Source organism: Talpa europaea (genome assembly GCF_964194135.1).
Source record: "Talpa europaea genome assembly, chromosome: 12".
NCBI lineage: Eukaryota > Metazoa > Chordata > Mammalia > Eulipotyphla > Talpidae > Talpa > Talpa europaea.
In genome coordinates, this window is record NC_140079.1 from 78,548,593 (window position 1) to 78,574,621 (window position 26,029).

The 26,029-nt window shown below is 48.1% G+C and overlaps 1 protein-coding gene and 1 pseudogene across 2 annotated transcripts; one reads left to right on the forward strand and one right to left on the reverse strand.

The window, feature by feature from the left end:
* Nucleotides 1-13,497: 13,497 nt before the first annotated feature.
* Nucleotides 13,498-14,318, forward strand: CLDN3 (claudin 3; the record flags this gene model as incomplete). Its single annotated transcript, XM_084249120.1, has 1 exon — nt 13,498-14,318. One exon carries the CDS (start codon nt 13,498-13,500, stop codon nt 14,155-14,157), a length of 660 nt encoding a protein of 219 aa, XP_084105246.1. The 3' UTR covers nt 14,158-14,318.
* A 9,840-nt stretch (nt 14,319-24,158) lies between these two features.
* On the reverse strand, nt 24,159-25,783 carry LOC311181707 (keratin, type II cytoskeletal 8-like; annotated as a pseudogene). Its single transcript has 3 exons — nt 25,730-25,783; nt 24,475-25,387; nt 24,159-24,285 (listed from the first exon to the last, which is right to left on the reverse strand). The product of its transcript is annotated as a keratin, type II cytoskeletal 8-like (transcript).
* Between the last annotated feature and the right edge of the window lie 246 nt (nt 25,784-26,029).

Sequence of the window (26,029 nt, forward strand, 5' to 3'; positions counted from 1 at the left end):
TTTTCATTATGATGCAAAATGAAAGCAGACCAGAGCCACCTGTGGGCAGACATCCATCCCCCACTCCCACCCCCAGGGCTTGGCTGTGAGGCCTGAGCTGGGAGCTCTTACAGGTCTGGGGGGGCATAGTTAGTGAGATTGAGATCCTGATGTAGAGGCCAAGGAAGTGGCTGTCTAGGGGCAGTGCTGTGAGATCCAAGGAGGGAGGTTAAATGGGGAGAGAGAGTAGCTCACACCCGATGAAATGGCTGTGGCCCAGTAGAGGAGGGCATCGCCACCGCCCTTGGTCACAGGCCCTGAGGAAAGTCCAGCACTCTGTTGTGGGTCTGTGGGGAGGGGAGGGAGATGGCAGCCTCTAGACCCAGGCAGGGACCTGAGGGTTGAGAGCCTGGGATGGAGGGAAAGGACCCTCCATGGGGTGGGTGGGAAGGAGGGTAGGAAGGTTTGTGCTCCCATGAGAGAAAGGGGAGGAGAAGCAGGAACCATCCAAAAGCCCACAGGGTGATAACAATTCCGGACCCCCTACTTCCCCATCCTCTTCCTTTGTTACAGTTAGGCCCACCTGGACCCAGAGAGAGGACGGAAACCCTGGCCTGCATGTTCATATGGAATAGAGAACTTGCCAGGCCAAAGACCAGCTGGCTGGCTCCCAGACACTCCCACCCAAACTTTCCGGGAACCCCTGACCTCTCTTGGGCACCAGCCTCCTCACCAAGCTCCTGCCTCTGATCCCCAATCCCCACACACCCTCCCACAGCCTCCTGCGGAGAAAGAGAGCTTAGTGAGGAGACCAGGCACAGTGAGGGAAGGGTCTCAGAGAGGGAGGTTCTGTGAAGCCTCCAAGATATGAGGTGGGGGGGAGGGGAAATGGGGAGGGGAGGAGGGAAGGAGCTCTCCTCGGGGTTCAGGGCTCAGCCCCAACTTGAGAGAACCCTGAGGTTTAGTAGAGGCCTCCTAGTCCCTTTGGGGGCTGGGCTCCATCTGGGCAGTGCCCTTGGCACAGTTTCAGAGCAGCCCCCAGGCTTGGTTTCAGCAGGCTCCACTGAAAACCAGAAGAAACTTCCTTGGGCAGGGCCTATTTACAGCTCCTGGTGAAACCGTGAAACCTGCCCCTGGGGACAGGGAAGAAGTTTCTCCCTGGGTAGCTGGGAGGAAGGAGTGACTCATTCCTCTCTGCCAGGCTCTGTGACACCACAGGGCCTGGGAATTACCCAGAAGCAGCCAACCAGGACAGCCTGGGGGAGTGGGGCACAATTCTGACCCACCCAGGTCACTCTCACCTCACACTTCCCAAGTCACCCACAGGGAAGAACAGACAACGCCCAGAACTGTGGACACCATGGATGAGAACTACACACCCACACATGTAAGCACACCTCCACAGAGAGACACACCCAAACATAAGCACCCCCACTCAGAAATAAACATCCACCATGCATAGCCTGGAGGGGTGGTGGGGGAGACCACAGAAGAGAGCCCACTAAGAGCCGCCATTGCTGGCTCAGCAGAGTGAGCCAGATCTACTCTCAGACACAGCAAGACCCACCTCCTCCCTCCCACCCAGGCAGGCCCCAGAACCAGTTTTGCTTCTCGGGTTAGGCAGTTTAAAAGGCTCCTTAGGGAAAGAGTGGGGAGGAGGATGTGATGGAGAGGGCAGCAGAGGTGGAGGGAATGCCCAGTGGGATGGGAGCAAACCCTGGTGCCTCGCTGCTGGGGAGGGAAAGCACAACTGAGTTTTAAGCAAGCCAGGACCAGGCACTTGATGCCCACAGACCTGAGGTGCCACACCCCTGCCTTCACTGCCTCTTGCACCCAAGTTTCTCCCCTGCAGGCATAGCTCAGAGAACACACAGGAATCACGATGGCCTGGCACAGGTGTCCATGAAGGTCACTGCAAAAACCACCTCTCAAAAAAATCTCTGGAATCCATAGCACCAGACCACATTGGTCATTTCTTTCTGGGCACTGTAGCACTGGCATATGGCGCCAGAACCCCCAGAATGCCACCTCTGCGGGTCTGTTTGTGGTTTCCACTATATGTGATTCCTTTTCACTTCACCTCAGAATGAAGTTTCTCCAGGGCAGGATCTGTCTTCTCTCAGAAGAGTCTCAGAAAAGGCAAGGCCATGGCTCTTCATTTTGACCATGGCCTCAGTGTTTGACCATGGCTATTTGACCATGGCCCAGAGAGCACGTATGCTAGATATGATCAATTTTTTATCGGAAACAACAAAACCTGACAATGTTTAACTGAAGTTGAAAAAAAAGTATGAGAATTGGGGCTTCCTTGCCCCTCCCTGGCCTGTCTCCACAGGCCAAGGAGTCCTACTTTGTTTCTGTTCCTTTTCCCCTTAATAAACTTTAAAAAAAAGAAAAAAAAAGTATGAGAATTGGAGGAAATGGTTACAGGAGCATACTGAGATTTCTTATAGAGCAAAATAAGAATCACCAAATACCAAAAAGGCACTGATTAAAACAGTTTGAGGACCGGGCCTCCCCGGTGGAGCAGCGGTTAAGCGCTGGGTTGCGAAGCTGCCCGCGGCCTCTGCAGCGCCGGTTCGATCCCCAGCTGCTCCCCGGGCACCAGAGGAGGGTCCCACATGGCGCGCAGACCTCTCCAGCCGCCCGCTGCTCTCCTTGGCAGTGTGTTTCGGTCCTTCTGCCTGTTCTGTTTCCCGCTCTGGCTCTGGTGAATTCTCTCACCCTCCCACGCTTCTGACTGTACCCAGTGCTTGTATAAACAAACAAACAAATAAATAAATAAAAAATACATGCCTCTTTAAAAAAAAAAAAAACAGTTTGAGGACAACATATTTTATTTAATATGTATGAAACATATATACATTTTAATAATATATATTAGAATTAAACTAACATCTAAATGAAGAACACAGTAAAATTTAAAATAAAATAGAGAATATCTATTTCTTGGGACTACAGAAGCATTTTTGAAATAAAACACAAAAGATAGGAAAGAGAAAAATGGTAAATGTGGCTACATTTAAAAACTGGCATAATAAAGGGCAATAACAAGTCCTAAAATAAGCTACAGGCAGTGCTTGGTTAGTAGTCAGAATATATAAAGAACTACAAACAAAATTCTACAAATCTGTAAGAAAAAGAACCTCACTGAATGATAGACAAAGGTTGTAAGTTGGCATCCTCTAGAGGAAGAAGCTGGAATGATCAATGAATATATGGAAAGAGTTCAACTTAGGGCCTCCCTGGTGGCGCAAGGGGTTAAGACACAGCCTATGACGCTGTCTGCAGCTACTGCAGCACCAGTTCAATCCCCAGGCAGGGGGCTACCCACATGGATCAGCAGACCTCTCCTGACTCGCCTGCTGCTCCCCTCAGCAGTGTATTTCAGTCAATCTGCCTGTTCTGTTCCCTAGTCTGTCTCTGGTGAATTCTCTCACCTCCCCCCCACACCTCTGGCCTGTACCCCAGTTCTTGAATGCATAAAAAATAAATCTTTAAAAAAAATAAATCTTTAAAAAAATAAATCTTTAAAAAAAAATCTTTAAAAAAAAATCTTTAAAAAAAAAAAACTTCATGAACAATCAGAGAAATGCAAATCACGAGATACCATTCACATCCAAGCAAGAACAAAAGTAAAAAGTTGGAGCTAACCAAGTGTTGGCAGAGATGTGTTGCAACGGAAACTCTCTGACATGCTGAAGGGAGTGTCAATACAGTTTTAGAGAATCATTTGGTAATATCAGATAATCTGATATGCAAATCCTATAATCCAGCATTCTAGAAAAGTTCTCAAGCTTATGTAGCTGAAGGACAAGGACACGTGTCATACCTATCTTTATGGGAAAACAATTGGAAACAGTTCAAGTGTTCATTAAGAGAAGAATGGATATGAACTGCGACATTCACATGATGGAATACTACACAGCAATAAAAAAAGAGTAAACCACCCACATAAGCAACAATATGAATGGACCTCACACATATTATATTGAGTTTAAAAGGTCAGGTTCAGGTGAGTACACATTGTAATCACAGTTACATGAAATTAAAACAAGCAAATGTAACCCATGGTGATAGTAATTAAAAAATGGCCACCTATAGGGAGAGTGTTACTGGTGGGGAAGGAATACCAGGGAACTTTTGGGGTTATGGAAAAGTTTTGTATCTTGATTTGGGTGGCAGTCAATGGTATGTAAAAATATAAAGATTTCATCAAGCTTTACCATTGGATTTGTGTATTTTTCTATATCACTTGTCAATAGGGAAATGCAAGCGGTTAAGTCTCAGCACTATGAAACTATCAGCAGCCACTACAGCATGAGTTCAATCCCTGGCCAGCGAGCTGACCCACATGGTGCAGCAGACCTTTCCTGTCTCACTCAATGCAGTGTATACCCTCAGAAGTGTATTTCAGTCAGTCTGCCTGTTCTGCTCCCCACTCTGTCTCTGGGGAATCTTCTCCCCCCCTGCACCCCTGGCCTACACCTCAGTTCTTGTATGCATAAATAAATCTTTTTAAAAAATCAGAGAAATGCAAATTAAAACAATGAGATGCCACTTGACACCCACAGACTCACAAAAAATATAAATAAATAAAAGGTCTCATGCTACGCAGTGTTGCTGTAACAGGGTGGTCCCCAGGAAAGGGGGAGGTTCCCTGCCCCACCCAAGGGAGGGTGGAGCTGAGCAGGAAGAGGAGAAGCTGAAGAAGAGACAGAGGAAGGAGCAGGATGGAGCCAGAAGGAGACCTGGAGGAGGCGCATGGAGCCTAGAGACACGTAAAGAAACTGTGCTTGTCTTTTGGTCGTGGACTAGGTGACACAGATGTGGGTGAGACCCGTGGGGAGGGGACAATGGCAGCTTTTATCTTGATGTTGACTTTGCTCTTTTCCTTCCAGGCTTCTCCAGTTGTTTGTGACCCTTTTTTGTGGGTCCCCACTGGAAGATGCTTTAGACTTGTAGCAGGCTTTGGGGCCTTGTTCTGGGCCGATCCCATATGGATGGAGTTTTACCCACGAGGGGACGGGTAACTTTGGGTGCTTCATTTAGAAACTAAATTCTTTGCCTTACCTGTATTGTTTCCTAGTTTTATTAAAGTTCCTTCCCATTAAAGTCTCCTATGTTTTGTGTTGATGCGGCGGATGGCAGAACCCATTTAGAATAGGCAGGTTTGCGGGGTTTGGACTGCCCCTCTCCCTGTCCTATAACATTGCTAGAGATGTGTAGCAAGAGGGAACTCTCCAGCATGCTGGAGGAAGTGTTGATTTTAGACAATCATTTGGCAATATCTATAAGATGAAAGGTGCATATACACTGTAATTTAGCAATCCCACTTCTATTTTTTTTAAAGATTTATTTATTTATGCCTACAAGAGCTGGGGTGCAGGCCAGAGATGCGGTGGGTAAGAGGATTCACCAGAGAGAGCAGGGAAAAAACAGGCAGACTGACTGAAACACACTGCTGAGGGGAGCAGCAGGCAAGGCAGGAGAGGTCTGCTGTGCCATGTAGATCAGCTCCCTGGCCAGGGATTGAGCTCATGCTGCAGTGGCTGTGGATAGCTTCACAGTGCTACATCTTAATCCCTTGCATCACCAGGGAAGCCCCAATCCCACTTCTAAAGAGACTTTTATGTGTATTCACCTGGAGGCACAAATAAAATGGACATGTGTGCATTTTATTTGTAGTAACAAAACAGTTGGAAAGAGTTCAACTGTTCATCAAGGGGAGAATGATTATAAACTGTGGCATAACGGTGGACTAGAACACTGCATAGCAGTTCCAATGGATGAACTGGAGCATCTTATATAATCGTGCTAAGGATACATTCTGAGAAATGCATCACTAAGTGATGTTGTCATTGTGCAAATACCATGGAGTATACTTACACAAACCTGCATGGGAAATGTTCCCACACACGTAGGCTGTCTATAGCACCACCATCTTGTATGCGGCCCACCATTGACCTGGGAGAGAAGTGAATTGAATAGGGAAGGGGTACAGAGGGACTTCAGCAGAATGTTAAGACTTGCTAAATCTCAGTGATGGGGTCCCCTAGGTATATTTTTCCTTGTGCTTTCTTGTGTGTTTGAAATTTCTCATATTTTCAAAATTATGTTTAAAGAGAAGAGGGCAGCTTTCCAGTCTACCAGCAAGGTGGTGGGCTGTCATCCTGGTTTCTGCTGCTAATCTCAGGCTGTGCCCTCCCTCTTCACTCCAAATTTCAACATTGTCAGGACTTCTGCTGGGCCAGTTCTTTTTCTAGAGATGCCTGTGCCTGCATCCCTGGGTCTCCTAGTCCTTGATGGTCCTGCCTGGCGGTGGGGGGTAATGATTTGTGAACATTTATCTCTCATTGGTGTGGGAAGAATGCAGACACCCAGGACCGTCACTGAGCTTTGTGATACTGTCATGTTCCCATCTAGTAACTGCAACTTGACTTACCCTCCATGACCAGCCATGGTAGCAATTCCCTTTTTTTCCCTTTTGCCTGTTCTTATGGGGGGCGGGTGAAACAAACCCAAATGGCCAGGTGGCTCCTCCCTTCCAATACAGTGGCGTTCCCCAAGAAAGCATCCCATCTTTGGCAGAGTTCACAGAAATAGGAAACAAATCCTTTAAGAGTGGGTCGTTAGGTATTCCTTGGGATGCTATCGCCCCCATTTTTGCCCCTTAGTCCTGAATTCACAAATAACACTGAGATGCTGGAGACCTAATTCAGCCCAGGCTTGGTGTCATCTCCACAAAAGACAACCTGCATGTGCATATGTAATGAAGAGGAGCTCCCTGGCACACCCTTGCCTTTTGAATGATGTCAAAGGCACCTAAATATGTTGTCTACTCAAAATAGATGAGAATCTCCTGTCCTCTCCTCTTCTCACCTCACATCCCACAACTAGTCTTAAGCAGATCTTCTGGAAGCTGTCCCCAAACCTCTCTTCCACCCCCATTCTAAAAAGTTCTGTTCCATCCAACACTTTATTGAGTACATCGCCTTTCTCCCAGCAAACATTTCCTCTTTCTGATCAGTGATGGGGGTGGGAACAGCAAGAGAACAATTCACTGCAATTATTGAATCCTCTCTAGAAGACTGTGGGAGAAGGAGGTCTGTGGATGCACAAGTGTTCTGCCTACAGGAGAAACTGCCCTGTGTGTGAGAGTATCTGTAAGACAGCAGCCCAACCTTCCTTGCTGTTGTCTCCCAGAGGGAACAACTGTCTCCAAAAGCTTATTTCATCACCTGCAAGACCAGATACTTCTAGATGGTTGGGATTGTGATAAGAGCAGGACTCCCAGGATATCATCCTGTACTTATTTTGCTGTATGGCAGATGGTAGATCACAAGCATGATCACAAGATTCGGGCCTCCCTGGTGGTGCAAGGGGTTCAGCACAGCACTATGAAGCTATTGCCGCCCCTACAGTACAAGATGGATCCCGCCAGCCAGGGAGCAGCCCACATGGCGCAGCAGACCTCTCCTGTCTTGCCCACTGCTCCCCTCAGCAGTGTGTTTCAGTCAATCCTCCTGTTCTGCTCCCAACTCTGTCTCTGGTGAATCCTCTCACCCTCCACACCTCTGGCCTGTACCCCAGTTTTTGTATGCATAAATAAATAAATCCTAAAAAAAAAAATTACAAGATTCCCTAGAGCAGTGTATGAGGAAGCAGTAAGTTCAAAGAATTTTGATAGTGGCAGAAGCATGATATGCAAGCAAATCCAAATCCCAAACAAGAATCTATTAGTGTAGGGGCACATGGCTGATGTCCTTACAACAGAGAGAACCTGGAGAAATGGGCCACGAGTCTGGCTGGTCCCTAAGAAAGGAGAGTACCATATAGGCTTCAGGACTGGTGCTATTTTAGTGCCAACAGACTGGATTCAGTGGAGCCAGTGAACTGGTGTAAACCTCAGTTAGAGAAATCCCTCTCTGACTCCCTCCTTGCTACAAATTCATGAGCCAACTTGGGAAGAAGGCTCCCAGCACCCACAGGGCTGCTCATCAGCCCAGAAAGTTTTAGTTGAGTCCCTCCAGCAGTGAGATTGTTCTTGGGGTTGAAACTCAGTCAGGGCACATGCCACCACAGGACTGTGGCCTCTGTCAGTGATAAGGCACTAAGGGTTGAATAACCTCTGATAGAGCCCTATCTTAAATCAACTTCTCTCTCCTTGGGGCTGAAAGCTGCTTTGTTTAACTTTGTGCTCTTTGGCTGATGATATGATAAAGTTCCCAAGGTTTAAATAAACTCAGAAGTCAACAGAATCCATTACCTTCCATTCCCTTGGGGTGGGGGGGCAGTTAGTGATAAGAGGACCCAAAACCCTTCAGGGGCTGGGAGTGGAGGTTTCATAGCTCTCTCCTTCCCTACAGTGCCCCTAGCACTAGCCAGAAAAAAATGGACCTCCCAGCTCAAGAAGAAAGAAGGACAAATAATATATGATTTCACTTATATGAGGTTCCTAGCATAGTTGGTATCATAGAGACAGAAAGTATAATCTAGTTGCCAAGGGCTGGAGGAAGTGGGGAATGAGGAGTTATTGTTTAATGGATACATAGTTTTGGTTTACAAGATCAAAAGAGTTCTAGAGATGAATGTGGTGATGGTTGCACAACAAAGTGAGTGTACTTAATACCATTTAACTGTACATTTCAAAATGATTAAGATGGTAAATTTTATATGTATTTTACCACAATAAAATTTTTAACTGTTGGAAAAAAGTGATTACAGTATGTTATCAACCAGTAGTACAGTTGGACCCATCCATTTATTCATTCAAATAACTATTTACTGAGGACTTGCTCGCTGCTAGGCACATTCTAGTACCAAAAATAAAGAGATGGTGTTCACAAGGCCTCTATGGTCATCAACTTTGCATTCTGGTAGATCTCACTTTTGAACAGAAATGGCTAGAAAAAGTTTCTTAAGACTTTACAACCGCTTTAGGTGCTTCACTTAGAAACTAGACTCTTTACCCTAAAAAAAAAAAAGACTGTCTCCTAAGATTCCTACCCACGAGGGGACGGGTAACTTTGGGTGCTTCACTTAGAAACTAGACTCTTTACCCTAAAAAAAAAAAAAAAAGACTTTACAACCGGATGTCAATAATGTTATTTTTAAGTGGAATGGAATTATAAAATTTTGAATGTTCCTTTCAGTTTTGATTTCCCTACATAAATAGTCATTGCTTTTTTTATTTTTATTTTTATTAAGATTTATTCTTATTTTATGCATACAGGAGCTGGGGTACAGGACAGAGGTGTGGGGGGTGAGAAGATTCACCAGAGACAGAGTGGGGAACAGAACAGGCAGATCAACCAAAGTACACTGCTGAGGGGAGCAGCGGGTGAGTCAGGAGAGATCTGCTGCAGAGACTGCGGACAGCATTTCATAGGCTGTGCCTTAACCCCTTGTGCCACCAGGGAAGCCTGGCATTGCTTTTATACTTAAATAAAATAATAGTCAAACTTAATCAAAACTTCAGACCAACACACACATTTATATATAATACAATGTATACTTTATGTTATATAGACATATATAATACTATATATATGTTATGGGATATATAAAAGGTTTTCTTCTCTCGCATTTTCTGAATTTTGTCTGATAGGTGAAGCAAAAATTTTATAACATTGTCTGATGTGGTTCTTCATATATAGAGGGGAAATATTTAAAATAATTATGTAAGTGGGAGAAAGTAGAGGGACAAACAACTACCTAGATATTGCACAACACACACACACACACACACACACAGCCAAACCCTTCTCCAGCTTTCTTTGGGAAGTTCTCCTGGACCAATGCAGCTGAAGAATTCCCTTTCCTGTAGCCCCTCAGCACTTATTGCTGAGGTCCATTCCAGGAGCACTGGTCCCACTTTGGACCATACTGTTGCTTCTGCACTAAAGGCTTAAGAGTTGTGTGTAAGTAGGGGGTACGCCGTGCCTAGAGCCATCCCACCCCCTCTTCCCACCCCCTTGAGCACTGTCCACTCTCTGGGGCCCACATACCACACAGACATACACTGCAGACCCTGTGGTAGTGTTTATTTTAACAACTTTGCTGAGATATATGTTACAAAGCATACAGCCCACAAATTTAAGTTGTAGTCTTCAACGGTTTTTTAGTATATTCAGGAATGCAACCATCAGCACAATTGTAGAACATTTTTGTCACCCCAAAAAGAAACACTGTACCCATTTGCAGTCATCTCCATTTCCTCCCAACACCTCACCCCAACCCCTCGCAGCCACTGTAGATTTTCCTGCTTCAGATAATATATTATTTAAATAGAATTATGTCATCCTTTGTGACTGACATCTCTGATTTACCGTGATGTTATCAAGGTTACATGTACAAATAGCATGTACCAGTACTTTCTTTTCATGCCTGAATAATATTCCATAGTATAGATGTACCACATTTGGTGATCCATTTATCAGTCAACAGACAAACTTAGAATGTTTCCACTTTTTATTATGAATGATTCTGCTTTTTATTATGAATGTTCCTAGACATTTTTTGTGTGAACATGTTTTCCTTTCTCTTGAATAAATAAATAACTAGTAGGAGAATTGTTGGGTCAGAGGATAACTCCCCCAGACTGTTTTCAAAAGCAGTTGCAACATTTGCAACATACCAGCATGATATGAGGGTTCCGATTTCTCCTTGTACTCAGAAACACTTGTCATTTTTTCTCTTTTTGACTTTAGTCATCCTCCTGACTGTGAAGTGGTATCTCTGTGGTTTTATTTGCATTTCCTTCATGACTAATGGTGTTGGCATGTGCTTCTTGGCCATTTGTATATCTCCTTTGAGTATTCTGAATGTCTGTTCAGATTCTTTGACCATTTTTAATTGGGTCATTTGAATTTTTATTATTGAGTTATAAGCACCACAGCAGATATTAAGCAAAAAGCTGGTTGGAGCTGTTTGCCCAGAGCCAAAGTCTTATTTGCTGTGTCCCTGAAGTTTGGCCCCTGGGCACAAAGCTTTCTGTCCTGTTGGCCTCATCCCCTTAGAGCCCTGCCAGCAGGTCTACTTCCCTCAGACTCAGGAACAAGGCGCCTCTCCTGACCTGCCCCCCTTCACCCAAGCAACTCAGAACAAACTCCTCCTAGCTGAGGAAACTGAGGCTTAGTGTGGAAAAAGAATCTGCTTAAGAGAGCTGGGCTCACTTCCAGGTCTGTCCACTAAATCCCACACTTTCTGCCCACGGTTCTCTGCACATTTGCACATCCTGTCCTGGTTGCTTTCTGGTTAAAATAAAATACACTAACATGCCCACTCTCATGCCAAGCTGATCCTGTAAACATTTTCCTTATTTCACACAAGAGGAAAGTGAGACGAAGGGGGAACATGATCTCATTTTCTCCTGCCTCAAGGCTCACTCATAGCATCCCACCGAGCACAACTAAAGAGAGGAGCCACTCTTTGGCCAAAAGCATCTGACCTCAGCCCCCCACCCTACACTCAGCCACATTGAGTCCCGCCACGGGAGTTTCACCACTCTTCTGGTCTCAAGCCCTCTCCAGTAATCGGAAGAGACAGCAGCCAGTAGTCCACTAGAGCGGACCTGGGGCACATGAACTTCCTCTTGGGCAGCCCCCACCCAGCACCAGCTGGGCACTCTGGCCAGGCACTCCCAGTCCTGCCCAGCCCAGCCCAAAACCTTTGTCCCTGAAAGGAGAACCCTGGTTTCCATGGGCCTCTGGCCCTGTTTACCTTCCTCTTCTACAGCCCCCGGGCTGGAACACCACGGCAGAGGACATAGGCTGTGTGCCGGTGATTTGAGAGATGTGGAATACACCAGAAAAACCCTTAGGCTGGACTCAGTCAATTGGAAGTACCCTTGGTTTTACAGAACACAAAGCCCTCTGACTCAGGTAGCACGGTAGTAGCCTATTATCAGTTATGTGCCCAGGAGGACCTGGGCAGGCGACGTTGCAAGAACAGAGAAAGTGATGTCCTTCCTTCTTTTGAGTCACCAAATCAACTTCTGTGTATCCAGGACCAATCTAGGCACCAGGGATACCACAGTAAATAAAACCGGCAGAAATATTGGCCCATTTTGGGAGATTCTGAATGTCCCAATGGAACTGACATACTGGAAGAAAGAGCTAGAGTGAAAAACTAAAAATATAGAGTCTGATAGATGGTGTTCAATGCTAAGTAGAAAACAAATAGTGGTGTGGTCGTGGTCAGGGAAGGCCCCTCTGAGAGCAAAAGCCTGCAAGGTGGGAGGCCTGAGCTTGGGTATCCGCAGGAGTTCCCCGCAGGGGCAACCACAAGCACAGGTGCCCTGAAGTGGGGTCACTGAGTTCTGGGGGAACAGCCTGGAGATCCAAGTGCTGAAGTGAGGGAATGAGAGGAGGTAGACCAGGCAGAACTCCAGTGGAAACTCTGAAGTGGTCTAAGCAGAGTGAGGAAGGGCCCACACGTGGGAGCGAGGCCTTGACAGGTAACGTTTCTGCCTTCCCGTTTTTGCCTGGATCAAATGCCTTTCACCACCTTTTCATTAAGTCGGATCCCTGCACCAACAGGTGAGAGGGAGGGAAGACAAGGGCTCTCCGAGGGGGAGGAAACCCCTAGGGAGGAGGGGTCTTCTGGGAAGGAGAGCACTCAGCTGGAGGTTTCAGGTGTCCCAACAAAGGAGCTGGGGGGAATGGAGCGGGGCCGGAGGAGACTCTGAGCTCAGGACCCAACTCAGGAGTATCTTGAGTGACTCTACGGGTGATCCCTGGCGCCTGGACTAGCCCTCCAGAGCCAGCATCCCACCAGCCCGGATCAGGCCGGAATCGCGCTCGGCGAGTGGCGCCCCGGAGGCTGGAGGAAGCCAGGCGCAGCAGGTGCGCCGTCCTGAAAACCTCCGCGGCGTCGCCCACGCCCTCACTGGGCTCCTGCAGTCCCGGCGGATTTCAGGCAGCTGGTAGCGCCCCCTCCTCACGCCGCCCGCCAGCCGCGTCGACGCTGCAGGGGTGGCAGGGTCTGGCAGGTATTGATTTGCACCCCATCCCCCAGTTGGCCCGAGAGAATTAGTTTCCGAGCAGTGGAGACGAGCGACGGGCGGGGGCTCAAGCCCGCGCCCCGCCCTCTCCCGGCACCCCCACCCCTGCGCCGCGCGCCACTCCGGGCCAAGTCCTGCCTCCTCTGGCGCTCTGTGAAGGTGGGAAGAGGGGCCACGTCACTGTCCCCAGGCCCCGGAGAGCTCAGCTCCTCCTATCCCGCCCCCGTTGGAGCTCTGGGCATGGATCTAGGACTAACCCGCCCCAGCCCAGGGCCAGCCCAGTCGCCACCGCCCGCCCACAAAGCCACAGGCAGGTGCAGGTGCAGCCGCGGAGCCAGCGGGCAGAGTGAAGCCGTTAGCGCGCGCGTGGCTGTGCGTCCGTCCGTCGGGGACCTCTAAGTCCGCGCGTCGGTGGGTCGGCGAGGCGCAGCTAGCGCGCAGCCCCAGCGGCTCCGGCCCCTTGTTGACCCGCACTGTAGCCGCCCGGCAGAGCCGGCTTTGGCGCGGCAGCCATGTCCATGGGCCTGGAGATCACGGGCACTTCTCTGGCGATGCTGGGCTGGTTGGGCACCATCATATGCTGCGCGCTGCCCATGTGGCGCGTTTCGGCCTTCGTGGGCAGCAGCATCATCACGGCGCAGATCATCTGGGAGGGCCTGTGGATGGACTGCGTGGTGCAGAGCACCGGCCAGATGCAGTGCAAGATGTACGACTCGCTGCTGGCGCTGCCGCAGGACCTGCAGGCCGCCCGCGCGCTCCTCATTGTCGCCATCCTGCTGGGCGCCGTCGGGCTCCTCGTGGCACTCGTGGGTGCCCAGTGCACCACCTGCGTGCAGGACGACACGGCTAAGGCCAAGATCACCATTGTGGCGGGCGTGCTCTTCCTGCTGGCCGCCTTGCTGACCCTGGTGCCGGTGTCCTGGTCCGCGAACACCATCATCCGGGACTTCTACAATCCGCTGGTGCCAGACTCGAAGAGGCGCGAGATGGGCTCGAGCCTTTACGTGGGCTGGGCGGCGACGGCGCTGCAGCTGCTGGGGGGTGCACTGCTCTGCTGCTCCTGCCCGCCGCGTGATAATTATGCACCCACCAAGATCCACTACACAGCGACGCGCTCCGGGCCACCGTACACTGCCCCCAGCACAGCCTATGACCGCAAGGACTACGTCTGAGGGGGCAGGTGCGGGGAGATCCACCGCCGCAGCCACCACCACCACCACTAGCTGGAGCACCCACCAGTCCAACCGCAGCCTTGCATCAGAGGCCAGCCCACCCCAGGTGCCAGGCAGCTCTCTGAGTGGACTGGGAAGGCCAACCCGGCGCCCCAACCCCAGCTGCCACCCCTCCGCGGGTCTGGGAGCGGAACTGCAGAGAGCCCCTATGGACAAAGAAACCTCGCCCTCTGGAGCACGGGGCTGAAGTGGCTTGCTCCAGCCCCACTTGGGGCTGCAGCCCCAACGTTCCTCTGGCAGGGACTGGCAGCCTTGAAAAGGGCCACTTGATATTTTTCAATAAAAAACTTTCATTTTGCAGTTGCTGGCGCCTCCTTGTCCTGAGCCCCAACAGGCCTCCACCTCACTGCAAGGGTAGGCATTGGCTGAAACTGCTCTCTGGCTGCCCCTGCGGGGATGAAGCTGAGAGAGGTTCGGGTAATGGAGAAAGTGGGGTTGTGAGCCGAACTCGGCTGTCATTTGGCCCACTCACTGGGGATTGGAACAAGGAAAGCCTAATCTAGAGATGTGGGCGTGGTGCCGCAGTCATAAGGGAGGGGGTGAGGGTGTCAGGGACCCTCTTCTCTAGGTTGTGCCATTAGGGTTTGTGTTTGGAGCATCAGTCATTCCAGGGCCACCGCAAACCCAGATCTCTGGCGTGCCCAGTGATCTTTCCCAATCAATGCTATGATTTCATATCTGGAAAAAGAGAACAAAAAGACCTATTGTTTTGGTAACACACACCACCAAAAGTAAAAATGGGGAGAATCCTTTCAACTGGAGGAGAGACGAAAGAGGGGCTTCATTTTTTCCCAGGAACCCTCAGGGAGAGGTCTCAGAACCAGCTGGTGGCACACTAATGCCTTAGGTAAACAAGGTTTGAAAGTCCCTGGTGTTGGAGGAGGCGCAGGAGGTTCAGGCAGTAGGGAAGCAGACCTGTAGCCAGGCCCCAGCTGGGAAGGAGGGATTCTGCATGCCTGGATGAAGAGCAAGGTGTTCTTGGTCACTGTGTCTGCCTCCACAGTGACCATGCCCCTTGCTTAGGCCTTCAGTGACCACCTTGCTGTGGATCCCACAGGCTACTCCTCAGGCCTCCTGCCTGACCACTCCCACAACCTCAGGTGCCCTTGTCAACACCCATTTTTCTTGAAACTCTCCTCTTTGGTTTCTAGACTGACCTCATGCATGTCCCTGGTTTCGGGACCCAGAAGAAATCAAGTTATAGAGTCCTGTGAGTGGATCTCCAGACTTTGAACTTTACTCTGGTGTTATGGGAAGGGAATTGCCTGGTTAGATTTCTGTTCTAAAATAACCAGCAGCCCCTGTGGAACAGAAATTCAAGAAAGGAGACAAAAGTCTAGAGACCCTCTTCAAAGCTGTGCTGCCATTCCTTGTGAGATGATGCCAGCCAGAAATGAGGCTGTCAGAGTGGAACTGGAGGCAAAGCCTGATAGGGGTTCTTAAGGAAGCCAGATGAGAAGGACTTGAGAACCATCTGGGTAAGGGAAGGAAGAATGAAGAACAAGGGTAACCCCCATTTTCCATGCTAGATCAACGATTGGATGGTGGTACTAATTTGCCAAAATAGGAGACTGGGTTGCTGGGGGAAGATGATGGCTTCTCTCTCAGGCATATAGAGTTCAGGAAACCTGTGGGGCCTCAGGTGGAGGCATCCAGGAAATGGGAGGGCATAGTTCCAGATCTGGAACTCAGAGGTAATAACTCTAACTGTTGTTAGCATACAGATGGCAACCGAAACCAGGGACGTGCATGAGGTCAGTCTAGAAACCAAAGAGGAGAGTTTCAAGAAGATGGGTGTTGACGAGGGCACCCGCTGTTCTGGGAGTGGTCAGGCAGGAGGCCTGAGGAGATCCTGCCTATGGGATCCACAGCAAGGTGGTCACTGAAGGCCTAAGCCATAGGCATTGTCACTGTGGGGGCAGACACAGTGGCCAAGAAAGTGAGTGGGAGATAAGAAAACAGAACATGGGCCTCCCCGATGGCACAGCAGTTGAGCCCTGGGTTACGAAGCTGCCCGCGGCCTCTGCAGCGCCGGTTCGATCCCCGGCTGCTCCCAGGCCACCAGAGGAGGGTCCCACATGGTGCGCAGACCTCTCCTGCTGCCCGCTGCTCCCCTCAGCAGTGTACTTCGGTCCTTCTGCCTGCTCTGCTCCCCGCTCTGGCTCTGGTGAATTCTCTCACCCTCCCATGCTTCTCACTGTACCCAGTTCTTGTATAAAATAAATAAATAAATAAATAAATAAATAAATCTTTAAAAAAAAAAGAAAAGAAAACAGAACATGTAGACTGAACATCCAAGAGGCTTGCTTATAAAGGGAGTTCAGGCCAAGTTAGCAACTTGAGGGAGCATGAAGGTCATGGATAGCTATCAGTTAGATTTGTCAATAGAATACTCCATTAAAATCTCAAGATATTTTCCTCTAGTCAAAGAACAGCCTCTTTTATGAGCCAAAAGAGGAAGCAGCTTTAGGTAAAGTAGCTTCAGGTCATCTCTGTAAGATTCCAGGAAGGGACTCGGACTGTGGTCACTTTCTCTTCAGTGCTTCACCCTTTAGGGACAATTCTCCTAGCCTGGCAGGAAGGTAATGGTGAAAGTGATACTGAATATTGATGGAGGTGGACCCTAGGGCCAGCTGGAGAGAGGTGAGGTCAACTCAGAAAGGGGTGGGGCTCAAAAAGAGGGAGGGGCTTAGTGTGGGGAAGTGGTTTAGGAAATCTGAAGGCTTAGCTATAGGAGGTAGGGGCAGAAAACTGCCTGGAGAAAGATTCTCTGGGCCTGCCTGACATGGGGTGAATAGGCAGAGGACCAACAGGTTGCATCTACCTTTGCCCCCAATAGTCTCTGGCCAGGGGACCCAAAGAGGCCAGGTTGGGTCAAACAAGAACTCTGTCCCACAGAGCCCTAGAGGCAGGAGTAAATTTATTCATTTAGACTAGCTTCAAGATGGCAGCCTAGACACAATCCCAGGCAGCCACAGGACCACAGAGTTGTAGCCCAGGTCCAGAGCCAGCCAGCCCATTGTGGCCCACTCAGCACCCCCAGCCAGGTGAATGTGGCAAAGAGGGGAGAGTGATCCAATCTTCAGGTGGGTCTGTCCTGAAACCTGGGTGTCCCTGGGGTCTCTTGGAATACAATGTGGCACCCTACTCCATCCTACGCTCCCCACCCTCCAACATGCCCGCACATCCTGGCCTGGCTTCAGGGTCTGTGATAACCGAACCTCTTTTTATCCTTTCTGGAGCTTTAGGACTAAGCAAAGGTAGCAGAACATGGCAGCATAGAGATCCCAGCTGAGGAGGGTTCCACATGAGAGAGTCCAGGAAATCTCCAGACAACTGGAAAAGCAAAGACACTTCTTGTGAAGAAGCACCCGAGTTGGGAATCAGCTGGCTTCTAGATGCTCCTTTCCCTATGGGATTCCGAGCAACTCCCCCTTCTGGGTCTCCATTTCACCATCATTTCCATAAGAGGGTTGGACTGGATGATCCATGAGGGCCCCTCTAACTTTCTTTTCTATCCTCATTTTTTGTTGTTATTCTTGTAAACATAGGAGCTCAGTGACTTTAAAGTACTTAAGTTTTCTCCTTTTTTAAAAAAATTTATTTATTTATGCACGCAAGAACTAGGGTACAGATCAGAGGTGTTGGGGGGGATGAGAGGAGTCACCAGAGACAGAGTGGGGAACAGAACAGGCAGACTGAGTGAAATACACTGCTGAGGGGAGCATTGGGTGAGACAGGAGAGGTCTGCTGCGCCATGTGGGTTAGCTCCCTGGCCAGGGATTGAACTCATGCTGCAGAGGCTGCGGATAGCTTCTAGTGCTGTGCTTAACCCCTTGCACCACCTGGGAGGCCCCTCATTTTTTTTAAAGATTTATTTACTTATGCATACAAGAGCTGAGGTTCAGGCCAGAGGGGTGGGGAGTGAGAGGATTCACCAAAGACAGAGAGGGGAACAGAACAGGCGGATCTACTGAAATACACTGCTGAGGGGAGCAGCGGGAGAGTCAGGAGAGGTCTGTCTGCTCCATGTGGGTTTCTCCCTGGCCAGCCGGGGATCGAACTCGTGCTGCAGAGGCTGAGGATTGCTTCATAGTGCTGCATCTTAACCCCTTGCGCCACCAGGGAGGCCCACCTTCCTCATTTTTATCCTATGACCCTTTGCAGAAGAAAATTAGTGGGAATCAAGCTGATCAGGTAAGCAGAGCAGTTCACTCCTCAGAGCTTCAGTTCCCTCATCTACAAAATGTGTACGATATTAGCCCTGGGCTATATTGCGGGTCAGCTGAGCCATCCCGGCGCCCATGCAGTCTATTCTTATCCCCTTAAAACACACACTACACTCCGATGTTGTTTTGTTTCTTTTTTTTTAAAAAGATTTATTTATTTATAAATTTATTTATTTATAAAGAACTGGGGTACAGGCCAGAGGTGCGGGGGGTGAGAGGATTTACCAGAGACATAGTGGGGAACAGAACAGGCAGACTGACTGAAATACACAGCTGAGGGGAGCAGCAGGCAAGACAGCGGCAAGGAGAGGTCTGCTGCACCATGTGTCATTGGGTAGCTCCCTGGCAGGGTATTGAACTCATGTTGCAGAGGCTGCGGATAGCTTCACAGTGCTGTGCTTAACCACTTGCACCACCAGGGAGGCCTGTTGTTTTGTTTCTTGTCAAACTTCTCCAACAGAAGTCCATCTCCCAAGGTCAGGGGCACTGTCTGGTGTGTCTCTCTATCCGCAGCACCCAAGGCAGAATAGCATTTCTTTGTGGAATGAAGGCACGCCTGCCTGCACCGGAGTGCTTGGCAGGGTGTTCTGCAAACAGGCATTGTTAATATTTTGGTGTATTCAGCCAGACAGAAGCCTGGGAACATATCATGAGAAAAGTCCCCAGATTTCTTTAAAATCCATAGCAGCCCCTTGCCAGGCCCTGGGGCTCTGTCCCACCGTACCTCCCACTGTTTTTCCAGAAGCTGCCCAGGTCTTGCCACACCTGTTCTAGCTCTTCCTCCTGCTGAGACTAAAGCCAAGGGCTTTATCAAACAAACATGGCATTTATTGTGGCTCCCTCAAGGTCTGTGGCACTCCTGGAAGAACAGACAGTACCTTCCTTCTCCCTCCCCTACCAGGGCGCCATTAAAGGTCATCTATGCCAAGACAAGTATGTTCCACAGAGCAAGTAAAGGACTGGGGTACAGGCCAGAGGTGCGGGGGGTGAGAGGTGCGGGGGGTGAGAACTCTGGCTCTGGTGCTAGCTGAGGGACCCTGGATAAGTCACTGACCAGACAAGTCACACTTCTCTCTAATCTGTAAGCGATAACATTGTCTCTACTCCATTTGATACACCAAGAACCCTGCAAAGAGACTGCAGTGACTATTTGAGTGACGAAATAGTCCAAATCTGACCAGGTCACTCCCCTATTTAAAATTTCTTCTAGATCCCTACCCACAAACGTCTCAGAACATCCCACCCAGACTCCATGGCAAGACCTGCAGGCCCCTTTGAGGGTGGGGCCACGGTTCCTTCTCAATTTTTACTTGAGTTCTTCAAATTGCCCCCATCACCTGCAAGGCCCAACCCTGTAGACATCCCTCATTTCCTCGGAAGTGCTGTGCTCTCTGGACCCTGCACCTCAGCACAGGCTGTTCTCTCTTCTTGGCACAGTTTCCACACTTCATCTCATTCCTCTTCATAGGCTTAGAGGTCACTTCATATATCAGCTAAAGGAAGCCCGCCTGCTACGGAGCCTGTTCCCAGAGTCCTGTACACCCAGATAACATAATGGCATCTGTTACTCTGTGCCAGAATGGTCTCTTAACTTGTCTTTCTCCAGTCCCTATATCATCACCTTTGCAGAGTGTGTGGGGGAGGGAAGGAGACCCCAAGCATCCTTTCATCTTTGTGCATATGCCCTCAGCCCAGCATGGAGCTAATGCCTAGCAAAGAAGTGACATGGGGTTCCTCCCTGGTGGCACAAGGGGTTAAGGTTCAGCACTATGAAGCTATCTTCAGCACGAGTTCAATCCCCGGCCAGGGAGCTGACCCACATGGTGCAGCAGACCTCTCCTGTCTCTCCCGCTGCTCCCCTCAGTAGTGTATTTCAGTCACTCTGCCTGTTCTGCTCCCCACTCTGTCTATGGTGAATCCTCTCACCACCCCCCCCCACCACCTCTGGCCTACACCCCAGCTCTTGTATGCATAAATAAATAAAATAAATCTTTTTTTTTTTTTTTAAAGAAGTGACATGGTTCTTGTCCATGGTGAAGTTTGGAGAAATTATGTTTTATATGCCATCAGGGAAGGTTGGTTGTAGAAGAGTGTACCAATCTGGCTTTGTGGAGGAGTCCCTAAAAAGATCTTGAAGAAATAGGTTTTGGATTGGCAAAGTTTAGAGGGAAAGTCTTTCCAAGCAGAAGCCACTGACTGGGCAAAGGCTGGAGGTGGGCACAAAAATATTATGCATGGGTGTGACCTGAAGGCCAACCTGAGTGAAGTATAAAATTTGTATACAGAACAGGAAAAGCAAATTGTGTAGGGAAATGGAGTAACAATTCAATCCAAATTTCTCTGCCTAGTATTTGAAGTCTTTCACTGCCTCTTCCTAGGCCCAACACTAGAGCCACTTGGAGTTGTTCCCAGCCTTGACAGATTTTGCTATCCCTATTCCTTTCACTTTCCCTTCTGTTCAAGGCCTAACAATCACCAGGGAGTTGGTAATTCATTGGGAACCCAGACAGCTTAAATGTCTAACCAAAAAAATAAAACAATGTAGAAAGAATGTTTTTGTCAGACTAACGTGAGGAAAGTCTTCCTAAACAAGGCAGGAATTTCTGGAGGAATAAAAGAAAACATGATCAGATTTGAGTATATCAAAATATAAAATAAGTGGGCCTCCCTGGTGGCGCAAGGGGTTAAGCACAGCACTATGAAGCTATCCAAAGCCTCTGCAGCACAAGTTTGATCCCCTGCCAGCCAGGGAGCTACCCACATGGCGCAGCAGACCTCTGCTGTCTCACCTGCTGCTCCCCTCAGCAGTGTATTTCAGTCAATCTGCCTGTTCTGCTCCCCACTCTATCTCTAGTGAATCCTCTCACCCCCCCACACACACCTCTGGCCTGTACCCCAGTTCTTGTATGCATAAATAAATAAATCTTTAAAAAATATATGAAATAAGTGAACAATCCCAAAGGAAATTAAGAATACAGTCCATTAATAATAATATCAATATTAATACTATACTTAGGAATAAACCTAACTAAGGAAGTGAAAAATAAATAAACGTAAAGACATCCCATGTTGGAAGATTTGAAACTGCTAAGCTGTCCATGCTTCCTAAAATGATCTATTGATTCAATGAAATCTTTATCAAAATCCCAATGACATTATTTGCATAAATAGAAATATTCACCCTAAAATTCACATGGAATCTCAGGACCCTGAATAGCTAAAAAGATAAACAAATCTAGAGGATTGCACACTTCTGGGTTTCAAAACATATTACAAAGCTACAGTAATCAAAATAGTGCAATACTGACATAAGACAAGCAGATCAATGTATTGCAAAAGAGAGTCCACAAATATACTTTTGTACTGTGGTCAAATGATTTTCAACAAAGGTGGCGAGAATGAGGGAAGGACAGTCAACTGTCCTAAAAGCAAAAGAATGACATAAAATCCTTACCTAACATCATATACAAAAGTTAACACAAAATGAATCAAAGAATTAAACATAGAGCTAAAACTATAAAACTTTTAGATATAGAGATTTCATAAAATTCAACATCAAAAACCCCAACAGATTAAAAAATGTTTAAAGAACTTGAACATATGTTTCTCCAAAGAATATATATGAATGGTCCATAAGCACATGAAAAGATGTTCAACATTACTAATAAGGGAAATGTATATCAAAACCACAAGGAGATACCACTTCATGGTTTTTTATTTTTATTTTTATTTTTAAGATTTATTTTATTTATACAAGCACTGGGCACAGCCAGAAGCACGGGAGGGTGAGAGAATTCACCAGAGCCAGAGCAGAGAGTAGAACAGGCAGACTGACGAAGTACACTGCTGAGGGGAGCAGCGGGCGGCAGGAGAGGTCTGCGCACCATGTGGGACCCTCGCCTGGCGGCCGGGGATCAAACCAGCGCTGCAGACGCTGCGGGCAGCTTCGCAGCCCAGCGCTCAACCGCTGCACCACTGGGGAGGCCCCCCACTTCATGTTTTTTAGGAGGAAGAAAATACTATTGCTGAGGATGTGGAGAAATTGGAACCCTTGTGAACTGTTAGTGGACATGTAAAATGGAAGACAGTATGATTGTTCCTCAAAAAATTAAAAAAAGAACTACCATATGATCCAATAATTCCATATCTGCACATATACCCAAATAATTGAAAGCAGGGTCTCAAAGAGATATTTGCACACCCATGTTCATAAAACTATTCACAATGGCTAGAAGTGAAGGAACGTAAATGTCCATGTGCAGAGAAATGGGTAGGCAGATAAGCACAATGATACACATGTGTGTGTTTAGATCTGTATGTGTGCCTCTTTTGTTTTCCCCTTCCACTGTTAGTGAAGCATATATTGACACAATAATTGATTTTTAGAGGCCAACATGATTATTTATATTAAAAAATTAAGTCTTCTATAAATACAAAAATAATCGGAAACCCAGCAACTCCAATCTAGATCTAGTATCAACTTACAGGACATGTAAAGGAGAGAGGAACTACACAGAATACAATTACCAAGCTGCAGACCCACAGAACTCTCTAGGACAAATAAATTCTGTAAGACAGATAAGCTAGGATCAACCGAAAATTTTAAGGAAAAAAAAAGAGCTATAGGAAAACCTACATATCAAAAGAAACTTAAAAGACATATTGATAAATCACAGTTGTGGGTCTTAATCATTCTTGTTCAAACTGCTCAAATAAAGTTTGTGGCATGTATAAGATAATTCAAAATTTTAAGACTGAGTCAATAATTGATAATATCAAGGAATTGCTGTATTTTTAAAGCATGTTAATGACATTGTAGTTTATGTTTTTGTTTTTGTTTTTTTTTTAAATTCCTTTCCTGGACCTCCCTGGTGGCGCAAGAGGTTAAGACACAACCTATGAAGCTAACCGCAGCCACCACAGCACGAGTTCCATCCCGGGCCAGGGAGATAGCCCATGTGGCGCAGCAGACCTCTCCTGACTCGCCCTCTGCTCCCCTCAGCAGTGTATTTCAGTTAGTCTGCCTGTTCTATTCCCCACTCTGTCTCTGGTGGATCCTCTCACCTCCTGCATCTCTGGCCTGTACCCCTGGTCTTGTATGTATAAATAAATAAATCTTTTTTAAAAATCCTTTCCTTTTCAAGAAACATCCCGTTCACAGATGAAGTGGTATGTCTGAGATTTACTTCAAAATAATGTGCAGGTGGGAGAGGAGGTACAGGGGGCACAGACCTATCTGAAGTTAATTGTTCTTCAAGCTGAGTATTGGGTACATGGAGCTTCCAATCTGTCTACCTTCACATATATGATGAAAGTTTTTCATAATGAAAAGTTAAAAAAAAAATCTCTTCTCAGCCTCTGGCTAAGATCAAGTGTAAAAAGAGAAATAAAATAGATCTGTATTGACACAGAAAAATTAAATGTCATTTTTTCTTACATTATCAAACTCCACCCTTCTCTACTGTATATTTGCATCAACATATAAACATGTTGGGTGTTTCCAATTTTTTTTTTTTCCTCAGGTGAACAGAGCTGGTTGAAACTTTGTTTTGGAAAAAACCCTTGGAAATTGACTTTTAGTTGGGAGCCTGGACAAGAAGCAATAGACATCCCAAGCATGGGTCACAGGTATCCTGTTTCTAAAGCTCCCCTCTCCACTGCTATAGGGCAGCCACTGGGAGGGGTGAGATCAGGAGCAGCTGCAATGGCCACTCACTTGGACAGAACATCAGATGATTCAGACACGAGCTTCCCATAACTGGTTTCAGTCTTCTTCACAACCACCAGCTTGGAGATGCTGACATAGTTGAAGGAGCTGGAGCTCCCACCAGAGCCAAAGCTGGACCGGAAGGAGTTATTGTTGAGGCCTGGGCTCATGAGGCCCCCAGAGGCCAAGATCAGCCCACCTGATTAGCCTATCCTCTTGATATGCAAGCTCAAGTTCTGCATCCCAGGTGTCCAGGGCCAGCATCATATTCATGAGCTCCTGGTACTCATGGCATGTGCCACACCATGTCCTGTTGCCCACTATAGAGCAGCTTGCAGCTCAGCCAGCTTAGAGTTGGCCTCCTTAAGAGCCAGCTCTCCATGGTGCTCAGCATCAGCAATGGCAGACTTCAGGGAAGCTTTCTACCTTTGAGGCCCTAGATCTCAGCCTGGAGTCTGCTGATGTTCCAGCTCATGTCAGCTATCTTTTTTTATGCAATGAAGGTCATCCCAGTGCTTCCCAGCCAGTGTCTGCAGCATCTTGTACTTAATCTGATACACAGTTGCTGCCTTGGCCCAGCTGTAGTCAGCCATCTCCTCACACTGGGCCTTGACCTGGGCAATGATGCTGTCCAGGTGCAGGCGGCAGTTGTCGTCATCATGGACGGGACCACGGACGTGTCTGAGGTCTGGGATTGCAACTCACAGATCTCTTCTCATCCAGCTGCCTGAAGAAGTTGATCTGATGGGTCAGTCCTTCCAGGTGGGAATCCAGCTCTACCTGGTTCATGTGAGCTTCATCCACATCCTTCTTGATGAGGACACTCATTCTCCATCTCTATGCACTTGTTGTTCTGGTCCTCATACTTATTCTTGAAGTCTTCCACCAGCCCCTGCATGTTTCCAAGCTCCACCTCCAGTTTCATCTTCTCCTGGGCATATATCCAGCTGCCGCTGAAAGTAGTTGATGTAGCTCTCAGCACGCTGTCCACATTGCTCCAGGCTATCCTCTGCTGCTGCAGGAGGCGCCACCTGGTCTCCAGAATCTTGTTCTGCTGCTCCAAGGTCTCCACCTTGTCAATTAAGGAGGCAAACCTGTTGAGGGTCTTGATCTGCTCCTACTCCTGGGTGTACATGGCCTGGATGTTGGGGTCCACCTCCAGCTTAAGACAGTTCAGCAGGCTCTGGTTCACTGTCACAGCTGCAATGCCCCTTAATCCCCCACCCCTGCCCTGCTGTAGCCCCAACCAGACTCACGTTGGTGCCCAGGCCACCCCAGATGCTGCCACTCACCACCCTGGAGGCTGGGGAGCTGATGTGGGAGCCAGGCGTGAAGTGAGAGCAGCCGTGAAGGCCCAGGGGCCAGAGCTGGACATCTTGTAGGACTTCTGGGTCACCAATGGACAAGGTGGAGGTTGAAGTAGGAGTGAGTAGGTCGAGATAGAGATTTAAGAAGGAACAGAGAAGTTGCTTCTAGATGGGACTCCCATGTTTAAAAAAAAGTTTCCTTTCCTTTGGGGTTTCCTCCAACAGATGCCATCCCATTTCTCTGCTCACCTTCCCAAGAGTTATCTCACCCGCACTTCTCTTTCCTCCCGACCCACATGGCAGTCACTCCCATCTGCTCTCATGTCCACTCACCCACCTCAAAATGCTCCTGACAAGATCCTTCCTCACCCCAAGTTGCCATGGCCAACGGTCACTTTTCTATCCAGAGCTTACACTCGCAGCAAATTTTGACATAGTGACTACCCCCTCCTCCTCAGGACCCTCAGCTCTGCTGCCCTTTGTGACACCATCCTCACCTGGTCTTCTTCCTCCCTCCACACTGTCCCCTCCAGCTCCCTCCCTGAGTCCTCTGCTTGGTTCAAGCCTCC